Source organism: Phoxinus phoxinus (assembly GCF_949152265.1).
Source record: "Phoxinus phoxinus genome assembly, chromosome: 5".
Taxonomy (NCBI): domain Eukaryota; kingdom Metazoa; phylum Chordata; class Actinopteri; order Cypriniformes; family Leuciscidae; genus Phoxinus; species Phoxinus phoxinus.
In genome coordinates, this window is record NC_136880.1 from 37825187 (window position 1) to 37837073 (window position 11887).

Genomic DNA, 11887 nt, shown 5'->3' on the forward strand with positions numbered 1-11887 from the left:
ATAAAAGGCTAAATAATGGAAACCCCATACTATAGGCCTGGCAAAACAGATTTGCATGACCCTATTGGTGTGTAATTGATTATCTATCACCTGACACTAGAGGGAGCCCTCTGGAACTACAGTAGTCACATGAAACTGTCAGCTGTCATATCACTTCAGTCCAGTCCAGTTTAGAGGAAACAACAGTGCAAAACATGTCTCTCTACAGGAATATAGTGTGGTTTGTCAAAGGAATGAGGGAGTATACAAGGTAAAGTTGCTGTTGTTGTTTTTTTATTCATTGCTGAATTCTTCAGTTTATTGTATTGTTGTTGCTGATACTTTTTGAGTCTCTGAAAGTTTGTTGCATTGTTTTTAATTAGTGCTCTATTGTTTTTAATCGGAATAAGATGATCATATGGATATGAACATTTCATAATTTTAAACAAAATGATTCTGTCTAGAGTATACAATTAGTTACTGCTACAAAACACAGCTTTAAACTGTGTCCTGCCAAATGTTGTTAGATGGCGTGGTTTCTTTGCACAAATGTTGTTTTTGTAGTTTCCTAAGTCATCTCCTCTGACATGCATTCATCCAAGCCTTCAGTTAAGGTCAGTCATCATTGCATCACAATGGGCCCTATTGAGCCCCCTGCCGTTCCCTCTCTAATGCCCTGTCATCCCACACAGAAGCTCCTTTGGCCCCTGATCTTAGGAGCACTGTCTCAGATGACCAGAGGTCACATAACAATTCAAGAATTGTGTTGACACTTTTAGAGATAATTGACACTTTTAGAGATAATAGCACGCAGCGCTTGAGGTTTCATTTTGGTCATGTTTCTGATTTGCTTCATTTGTTTGATGTCGTCAGCAGGTCTGGGTTTGAGAATGCGTCTAAAGGCTTTGTAGAAAAGGATCTGGATGTGTCTATGGTGGGGCGTTCCTTCATGATCACTGGAGCCAACAGCGGCATAGGGAAGGCGACAGCCATGGCCATAGCAAAAAAAGGTTCATTTTGCAGTTATATTAACACACTTTTTAGGTTACAGTATTATTTTTACAACCACTAATCTTTTCTGGTGGTACTATAGTACAAAGATGGCAGCAGATGATACCATGATGCTTCAGTACTGTAAATATCATATTGAGTGATTAGCGTTGTCATATACCATGTTACAAATAGCCTACATATATGTATATATATACCAGTAAAGACAGTAAAGATATTTAAATATTACAAAATATTTATATTTCAAAGAAATGCTGTTCTTTTAAACTTTCTGTTCATCAAATAAAAAGAAAAAAATTATAATGGTTATTAAATATAATGAAGCAGCACAACTGTTTTCAATGTTGATAATAAGAAATGTAAATATATATATTATGAATATCTTTATTGTCATCTTTGCCGAATAAAAGTTTTAAAAAAAATCTTACTGACCCCAAACTTTTTAACTTTTCATAATATCAATAAATATATATCAAAATAATAAAATCTATAAATATATTTATTTTTTAGACTTCATGAGGTTTAAGAATTTCAACCCAGTTGGAAACTGTGTAAAGTACACAGTTAAGTAATCTTCTTTGCAGTTTACCCCATTGCCAAGTTGAGCCATTTGCATTCCTATGTGGTTTTCTGTCATGTGTGAGAAATAAAAATAATAACAACTGCATTTTTACATTTTCTGAAGTATATGTGAGTGGTGATACCCATGCAAAACTCATTATAGTTCTAGGGTGTTGTATGATTGCTAAAGTGTTCTACATTTATGCATTTGCAATTGTTCTGAGTGCATTTTAACGTGTCGCAATGCGTTTGCAAGGGTGTTCAGAACTTGCTAGATGGATTTGCTAGGTGGTTGCTAGAAATGCGTAGAAAAATACTGTAAAATCAGACCTCTCCCCAACAAGCCGCGTCATTTAACATTGAAAAATATGGTACCTTCATTAATCCCTTCATTCATTTTGTAATTTGTATTGTTTTTCTCCTATCCGAGGTGGCACTGTCCATATTGTCTGCAGAAACAAAGAGCGAGCTGAGAAAGCCAGAGAAGAAATCATCTCAACAAGTGGAAATACTGTGAGTGTCATTAAAGGGATAGTTCACCCAAAAATGAAAATGCTGTCATCATTTACTCACCCTCAAGTTGTTCCAAACCTGAATGAGTTTCTTTTATCCACAAAAGAAGATATTTTGAAGAATGTTGGTAACCAGACAATAGACAGTTGACTTCTATAGTAGGAAAAAAAAAAATACTATGGCAGTCAATGGCTACCGTTTGGTTACCAACATTCTTGTTTAACTTTGAATGAAATAAAAAGAAACAAAATAAAACAAAATAAAATGTTCAGTTTTTTATTATAAGATACTATATAATAATGTATTGATTTTGAATGGTTTTTATTGTTTCATGCACTGTGTGCTGTGCATCTATAGGAGGTTTACGTCCACGTGTTGGACCTCTCTGAGGCGAGAAAGGTGTGGGAGTTCGCCGAGGTCTTTAAAAAGGAGCACTCGTCTCTCAATGTTTTGGTATGAGTGTCAGAGAGCTCCTTTCTGGCGATTCCCATCATACCTCAGTATATTAAAGAAAATACAGCATTCAGCTGAAGGTTACAGGTGCAGGACAGATGAAGAAACATGCTCTCCTCTGTCTCCCACACTAACCCCCATCAGATCAATAATGCCGGATGTATGGTGAGCCAGAGGGAAATGAACTCTGACGGACTGGAGAAAAACTTTGCGACCAATACTCTTGGTAAGACACACGATGCACTGTTGCATTGTTGCTATTTTCTTAATCAAAAATACAGTAAAAAACTACTGAGCTCCGCACATGACTTGTGGACAAAAATATATATTGTGGCCACAAAAATGAAGAATTCCCTTGTTTTAGTAAATCTTGGCCACGTTGAACTAATCATTTTGATTTAACTAAAACAAAGTAACAAATTAGTACAACGGTCACGCTTAAGTAAATTGAGGGAATTATTAATTATTACGTCCTGCTCACTATTTACTTGAAAACAGGGAATGAATTAGTAAAGCATGAATTAGTAAGTCGTGGGAATGAATTGTTCATTTGTGGTCACGATATACTCTACTGTACATATATATTTTTTCCTGCATGTCATGTCAACAGTAATATTGTGAAACATTATTACAATTTAAAATAAATGTGTAATTTATTCCTGAATTTTCAGCATATTTACTCCAGTCTGCAATGATCTTTCAGAAATTATTCTAATTTGTCGCTCAAGAAACATTAATTTTTATTATCAATTACATTGTGCTGCTTTATCTTTGTGGAAGCCATGATACGTTGTTTTTTTTTCCAGGATTATTTGATGAATGGAAAGTTGAAAAGAACAGCATGCAACACTAAAAATGTCTTTACTGTCACTTTTGATAAATGTATTGCTGAATAAAATCTGACCCCAAAATTTTGAACGGTAGTATATAATATTCTTTTGTGGAAAATTCTGTTTTAGATTAGAATATATGTTGCAAGTAGTATTTAATAAAAACGTCTTCTTTTTTTGTCCTCTGCAGGTGTTTATATTCTCACTAAATGTCTGATCCCACTGCTGGAGAAGAGCAGGGACCCCCGAGTTGTGAGTGAAAAACAACATTGATCTTAAAAATGAGTGCTTTTAGAGAGAGTGCATTAACACCTGCCCACTTTTTCAGAGGCGATGGTTCTGGAAGTATCTTCTTCATTCATTTCTCCCATAGGGATTTAAACATTACAAACTTTGATTTGAAGCAAAAAAGTATTTGAAAATCAGACAAAAATACAAAACTACAAGACTGTGTACTTAACTGCTTAAGTGAGGGAAATAACTACAAACCCACGAAGCATTGTGAACAGGATAGGGAGAAATATAAAACTAAGCATTGAAAAATGTTGATTTTATGTATATCCTTATAAAAACATGTGCTCATGGACAGATATAATTTGTATATAGGGGTGAATTCAGGTTGGGACACTTTTTCCAAGTCTTAATGGCAAAAGGTGTCCCACCAAATCACCCTGAATTGACCATAGGCCTATAAAGCCTATATATAAACAATATGTTTTAAGTTTATTGCAAAATATGCATATATATTGAAATATTTTGAGTATAGGGAGACCGACTTGATTTAGTCATCAGCAGTGTTTCATGGAAGTGAGCGGGGCTATAGAGATCTTTTGGCACATTTTGCTTGTTTTGACTCTAGCTTTCATTTTCTGTATAGCATCATGGGTAATGTAGTTTTTCACCACATTCCGCTGTTACACACGATTATTTTAAAACTAATTTAAAATAATGGCTTCAACAGAAGCAATCTAATTAAAGTTTTGTTAAAACAAATTAACAACCTAAGTAGGGCTGTCTTTAAAGTTTCATAAGTTTCCCTATGGAGAAACATAGTTTTTACTTCTGGAACCAAACTGTGGCACTCAGTCACAACCTAAGATAGATGTGTTTATATTTTCATATCAGGAATGTGCAGATCCACAGAGGTTCCTGTTTCTCTCTCTTGATGTGCCATGTTTGGTATGAATGTGTCATGATACTGAAAATGTCTGTAGATCACAGTTTCATCGGGAGGGATGCTGGTACAGAAACTAAACGCAGACGATCTGCAGACAGAGAGAGCTCAGTTTGATGCTACCATGGTATACGCACAGAACAAGGTATTTAGAGAATTTTGCCTATTAATTTTTTTGGTTTGTTATATTAGTGAATCATTGTTTATTAATCATAGTTTATATTACCATTTATTAATTTAGCACATTTTAGGGTTAGCAACACACTGGCAACGACTCAAAAATGTTTTGCACAAGCAAAAACCCCTGAGATTTTTTCAAAACTTTAAAACCTAGTGTTTAAATATGTAAACTTTAATTAAAAAAATTAAAAAAGTTTGTTATTTCCTCACAGAAAAGGGCCATGGTAGTACCTTAAAAACACAACATTCTAATTAAAAACTAGGCTACTACCATGTTTTTTTGGCCACTACCAGGGTGGTAATACTATGGTTTTGGAAGTACTGTGGTATATAAATATGGTAATCAGACATTGTACATTGTAATATATCAAAGTATTACCATCTGAGACTTTTTTCAGTCAAGTGTTGGCAGACATTTTCTAATGATATTAATTTACAAGGATAACATGTAAAAAAAGATTAGTGATAAATAATTTTATTCATGAAAGGGATTCAAAGTCATGAACAGTTTCTATTAAACTGAGATGAGCGGGGTAATGGGGTTACCTTTCTCTCAGCTGTTGCCAAGCAACAGGTGACACAAAGTGCCAGCAGTGGCGTCTCCATTAAACAATATCTGATGCAGTAATGATGCTGACCTTTTACTAAACACTCGTTATGTGCACCTTAGACTGTGTGTGTGTGTGTGTGTGTGTGTGTGTGTGTGTGTGTGTGTGTGTGTGTGTGTGTGTGTGTGTCCACAGAGGCAGCAGGTAGTGATGACAGAGGTCTGGGCAAAAGCAAATCCCAAAATTAATTTCTCTGTGATGCACCCTGGGTGGGCCGACACACCAGGTATTGTTCATTTTATAAGTCAACGAGCAAAATATGCTTGTTTTAATTCGCTAATTTAATTTAGCACCATTGTTATGCTAGTTTGGCATGATGATCTTGTTTACTTACAATTTTAAGTTAAATTTGTTGTCCCTAATATTGATTTGTAGCCTCTTCAGCTGTAAAAGAGCAACTCCACATATGTGTTTAGTGTATTATATTATATTTATACTATATGGCTGTTGAATGCTTTAATCTGATTGGTTGAATAACGTTCTAAGGTGTGCAATTATTAAACGCTAAAGTAGTTCCAGGCAGGTCTTGACCGCATTACCGCTCCATATCAACTCGCCAAATGATTTCGGTTATTTCTGAAGGTCTCTACAGCCTAGAACTGCAAAATAACCAAAACCCACAATGACACAGACCAAGCAAATAAATATAGCAAACAATAGGATAAAAACGACAAATTATTTCCATGTATTTTTCCACAAAATTACGTTTTATTATATACGGAAAGCACATCTCTTTCTCCCACGCTCTCTCACTTTTTATTTAAAGGGGTGGTTGATTATGATTTCACTTTTCTAACTTTAGTTAGTGTGTAGGGAGATATTTTATTTTAAAGAAATTGCTTTATAAAGGACTACAACAAATGGCTGGTAGGGACTACACAACATTCTTCCCGGGTTAATGACATCACTAACCTTAAAATGTGCATAAACCCCTCCCCGGGAACACGATTTATAGATTATCGTGACAGAATATGCTAATCATTGACTAGAGATAACTAGTAGCTACATAAGTTTGAACATAAAAGGCAGAACAGTTTTTGAAATTGTCAGTGCATGTCTGTGTGAGGTAAAACCATAAGCTAAGTTTCCATCTTGTCAATCGAATTATCTGAAGTTCGGTAAAAAAAAAACTGGTTAAAGCGAATAAAGCTGGTTAAAGTGTGTTTCCATCCAACGGCTTTAAAGCGAATAAAAACATGTGCGTAATGACGTCACATGCTGTTTTTTGCGATCAAATTGGTATATCGAATTGATTTGAAACATTTTAAGGTGTTTCCATTCATTTTCGCACTGAATCGTACAACATTCAAGCCAACATTTGCGAACAAAGTTTTGCTAGACAAAATGCAATTCATTATTTATTCGCCAAATAACGTTTCCATCAGCGTTTATCGCATAAGCCGTATATCGATCAAGATCAAATCCGATGAGACCGAACGTATTTCATTTGAGTTGATATTCATGAAATTTAATCGAATTTTACTGTTTCCATAAGGCATTTTTCAGTCGATATCACTTAATTCGGATAAAAACGTGGAAACATAGCTATAGACTGTAAAAGTAAAACTAAGGACACTGTTGTAGCTCCGCCCTCTGTGCAGAGAGCAGCAGCTAATTTGCATTTAAAGGGACAGACACAAAAACGTTTTTGCTAACCCTCAAATTTTAACATGCTATAAAAAATATCTGTGGGGTATTTTGAGCTAAAACTTCACACTATGAGAGAGACTTATTTTACCTTGTGAAAAGGGCATTATACCACCCATTTAAACATTAACATAAACTAACATAAAAAAGGACGAATAAATACTGTAAAAAAATGTAATGTTAGATAATAGGTTAAAGCATTTATAAAAGTATAAATACAAATTGCATAATCCCTAATTCAGTAACATTGGCTGTTAATTATGCTAGCATAATTCATAGTGTTGGTACATATGCTGCATAACCGTTTTAGTTAACTAATATTTTTTTACAAGCTTGTCTGTCCAGCTCATCACTTGTAATCTCTGGCTCTGGTTGTGCTCAGCGGTTGCCACGGCGATGCCTCAGTTCCACCAGATGATGCGTGATCGTCTGCGTTCAGCGGAGCAGGGAGCCGACACGGTCATCTGGCTCGCGGTGTCACGCGCCACCACTGCATTTCCCAGCGGCCTTTTCTTCCAAGGTGTGCATGTTGGTCAAAAAATGGTCACATTTGCATTCATGTGTCTAGATCTGTCCAATAGCACTCAGAAAACCTCATAGCAGGTTATTTGTTTCAGATCGCCAGTCGGTTTCGGCCCACTTGCCCCTCGCGTGGACGCACAGCTCTCGACTGGAAGTCAAAGTGTTCATGGGCCGGTTGGAGACTTTGGCGATGGCTGTAAAATCCTCAGAGTGAGAATTTAAACAGTGTGTTAGAGATTATACGGTTCAGATAACTGAGATGTTCTCAAACAACACTCATACTATGTGAAACAATAACCATTATATGAAATCTGAAGCTTTTTCTCTGTAAAACTAACTATCATACAGACACTAAAGTAGCCTACGTCGAAAATCAACAAGACACGTGATACATTTCTGCATAAAATATTATATTTAATGCTGTAAAACTTGACATGAAATAATAGAAAAACCTAATTTGTTGAAATGGAACCGTTTATTGAACCTTTTGACAAAAATTGTTTTTGTTGAGTACCATATTTGATACATCAGGCTTTTATGGCCGCTCATGTAGTGTGATATTTGACAATATGGAGCACATACACGAGGAGGAAAGAAAATACCTCAATTTAATTAAGCGGCTCAAACTGAGAAAAATATGCAATTTGGTGCAGATGTTGTCATTTATATGGCCAGAAATATGAAATACTGATAGCTTGTAGGCTAATGTAAATCATTGAGATCTTTACAATGTAACTGGTGTCACTTTTATCACTCAATAATATTTAAATTCTTAATTTTATGATCAAAGCTCTGTAGTTTTTAATGTAGGGAGGCAAAACATATAAGGCAATGCAATATAATGTTGATTGAGAGATGTACAACAACAACAAATCCTCAAAAGCCTGATCATATTTGATACATTTCAACATGATTTTAAAAAGAAATTGAATCTATGGATAATCGAGTAAACCTGTTGCTTCATCTTGAAATATTACTAATAATATGAAGGTTTCTTATGTTTACTTAATACGATTTCACAGCAAAAAGACACATGTACAATGATCTGAAGGGGGACGGAATAGAATTATACTAAAATGCATTTTGCTTGCTAAACAAGTATAAACTATCAATCAGACGACAGAAGGCATGTTTTAGATTGTGTTCAACAGGTTTATCAGCAAAGTTTTGACCATGCTAATAGTTTAGAGGCTTTAGAAATGTGAAACAGAAGGCTTTATAGGGTTAACATGAAACAAAAGCAGGCTGGGATTTAACTTTATCCATCCACAACTGATTGGACTGTAAAAAGCGGCGGCCTCCATTAAAGGGATAGTTCACCCAAAAATGAAAATTTGCTGTTAATTTACCCTCAGGCCATCCAAGATGTATAGTTGACTGGTTTTCATTGTCTCTGTCTGAATCTAAGTGGTTTTGTTGGTGTCAACCATAAAGGAAAATAATTTCAGAGGTGGAAGAAGCAATAACATTTTGATCAAAGATTCTGAAAACAAACATATTTGTCTTGAGAATAGCATGCAAATGGAGTGTTTTTATTTTATATTTAGCCACAGCACACTGATTTAAAACCTATCTGGCTGAGAAAACATATGCAGCCTGCGTCATTCCCCGTCCCTTTCCTTTGTCTCCTCCAATACTTTCCACTGCACTATCCCATAAAGGCAAAAAGCTCATAAATAATAAAACAAAAACAAGTGGGCTTTTTGGCCTTGTCACTCATTGTCATGGAGAAAACATCCTGATGCGATATGTGATGTGACATAACCTCCAGATACACTTTAGTTATGTAAAAAATTAAATGAGCACAACATAACTAACAAAGCTGCACGTGAAAAACGGCGGTGTTGCCTGTTAAATTGATAATAAACAGCATCTGCATCATCATTTCTCCATGAGTATGTTTCTGCCAGCGGTCGCTGTGACAGGATGAAACGAATGTAAATCCTTAATTTCCTGTGCTGGTACTGTAAATGATTCATCACACTCACTGTATGACGCATATGATGCTCTCACATCACCAAACATCAGAACACATGATCATCTACTACTGGGCCAAGCGAGCACTGAAAGAGACACGCACCTTTGTCTTCTCTCAGATCATCTGACTGCCACAGTAAGAGTGTTTTAGTCATTCACAACAGACGTTTGCTGGATTGTGTTGTCAGAAGGGTATGTGTGTTAAATAGCTGGTTTCACAGACGAGTCCCAGACTAAAATGCATGTTTGAGCTATTTTACCTTAAAATATTGTCTTAGATGTATCTTAAAATATGCCAGTGCCATTGTTTTGTCTCAAGATGCACACCAGTAATGTGTTTTTTTTTTCTAAAGCGAGTTTATCAAATCTGCTTAAATGTCACACTTGAACTAAGGACTAATCCTGGCTTAGTCTAAGCCTCGTCTGTGAAAACAGGCTTACGAGTGATACGCCATTTTCTCAATTACTTCAGATGATTTTTAGCAGAGGAATGAAGTGTCAAAGCAGAGTATGTACAGGTGTAGTTCAGCATATTAATTATGAACAAACACAATGTTTGACAATGACAAAGGGACCAGATCATCATTTTGAACAGTATTTCAATGTTTTAAGAGTTTAAAATTTAAGAAAATGAATTCCACTTCCACAATGATTTGAACAGTTTTTAAAAAGGTCTCTTATGCTTATCAATACTGCATATATTTGATCAAAAACACAGTAAAAACAGTAATAGTGTGGAATATTATTACAATTTAAAAGAACTGTTTTCCAGTTGAATATGTTTTAAAATGTAATGTATTCCCGTGATGCAAAGCTGAATGTTCAGCATCATTACTCCAGACTTCAGTGTCACATGATCCTTCAGAAATCATTCTAATATGCGGATTTGCAGCTCAAGAAGCATTTCTTGTTATCAATGATGAAAACAGCTGTGCTGCATATAAATATATTACTGTGCAAAAGTCTTAGGCACGTTAGTATTTTCACACCCAAAAAATTTTTTAAGCCAATTATTTATATATATTGCTGTAGTATGTCAGTAGGAAATATCCGTTTACATTTCCAAACATTCATTTTGCCATTAATTGTAATAATAGTTCCATGTACAAGGAATCCGAAAACAGCCGGTGCGGGAGCTCCACACGGAGATCAAAACAGAAAAAACTGAGACCGACTAAATCCAGAAGAACTGCGAAATGTTTCCAAGACGCTTGAAGAAACCTTCCTGCAAAGCTACAGTACTGTGAAAAGTTTATGTTAAAACATTACATTAAAAATAATGTCATAAATAGATTTTATTTATCAATTAACTAATATTAACTAAATCAAATAAAAAATTGGTGTGACCACCCTTAGCGTTTAAAACAGCTTTTGTCCAGGTACGATTGCACATAGTTTTTCAGGTAGCTTTGCAGGAAGGTTTCTTCAATCGTCTTGGAAACATTGCCAGTTCTTCTGGATTTAGTCTGTCTCCGTTTTTTCTGTTTCTTCATGTAATCCCAGACGGACTCGATGGTGGTGAGATCAGATCTCCGTGTGGAGCACCGGCTGGTTTCAGACTCCTTGCTCATACAAAAATCTCTCTGGATTATCATAAATGGCTAAATTGATGTTTGGAAATGTAAATTACATTTCCTATTGACACACTACAACAAAATACATAAATAACTGGCTTAAAAAAAAACATTTTTTGGGTTGAAAATGCTAACATGCCTAAGACTTTTGGACAGTAATGTATACACACACACAACATTTCTTTAATAGTTACGTCAGCCTGGGTGATATTGAGTTGACAGACTAAGATTTGTTGAAACTAACCATTTTGTAAAATAGCTACTTAAAATTATTATGAAAATAATAATATTAATCTGATTAATCTTGCAAATTTTTTTCTTTAAGACTTAATTCTATGTAAAAGTAACTGTAAAAGTCAGTTACATAAAAACAGATAATAACTTGATATAATGTCGATGTTTATGCAACTGGGCTCTGATTAGTTGGTCTATCACTACATACACTGCCGATACAGAAGGAAATCAAAGCTGTGAATTTTGCTCCCTGCTGCTTTTATTTTTTTTAGCAAACATTTATTTCATCAGGGAGTCTCAGTGATGCTGTTACTCTTTTTTTCAAACCGGTTACCCGCTGTGCACATGTGCAGCACTCACATCTGCTTTGCCCATTTCTGAAAACAATCTGATTCTGTTTGGACCAGGGCCACACATAATTCAAGCTTGGCAGTAATGGCATTTTAGAGGTTTAATAGCAGGAAATTGGAGATAGTGATGTACCGTCTAATTCTCAGAGTCATTTGGCTGCTTTTTATCATGTGTCTCGGGAGGCAAGGCCACCCGGGACAGTGTGGAACGTTTGTATTTGTTTAATAAACCAAAAATTAAGTTACATTGACATGTCGTCTCCACACCTTGATG

General features: G+C 35.4%; 1 protein-coding gene across 2 annotated transcripts; it reads left to right on the plus strand.

The window, feature by feature from the left end:
• The first annotated feature begins 169 nt into the window (after window positions 1-169).
• dhrs12lb (dehydrogenase/reductase (SDR family) member 12-like b) lies at window positions 170-9361 on the plus strand. 2 transcript variants are annotated; one of them, XM_079614479.1, is made up of 10 exons: window positions 170-250; window positions 853-989; window positions 1982-2064; window positions 2422-2517; window positions 2662-2743; window positions 3538-3599; window positions 4562-4666; window positions 5445-5535; window positions 7339-7476; window positions 7574-9361. In XM_079614479.1, the coding sequence occupies exons 1-10, from the start codon at window positions 195-197 to the stop codon at window positions 7690-7692; spliced, it is 969 nt and encodes a 322-aa protein (XP_079470605.1). In that variant the 5' UTR covers window positions 170-194; the 3' UTR covers window positions 7693-9361. The 2 variants fall into 2 exon arrangements, with proteins under 2 accessions (XP_079470605.1, XP_079470604.1); XM_079614478.1 differs by having other exon boundaries at window positions 180-250; window positions 856-989.
• Window positions 9362-11887: the final 2526 nt, after the last annotated feature.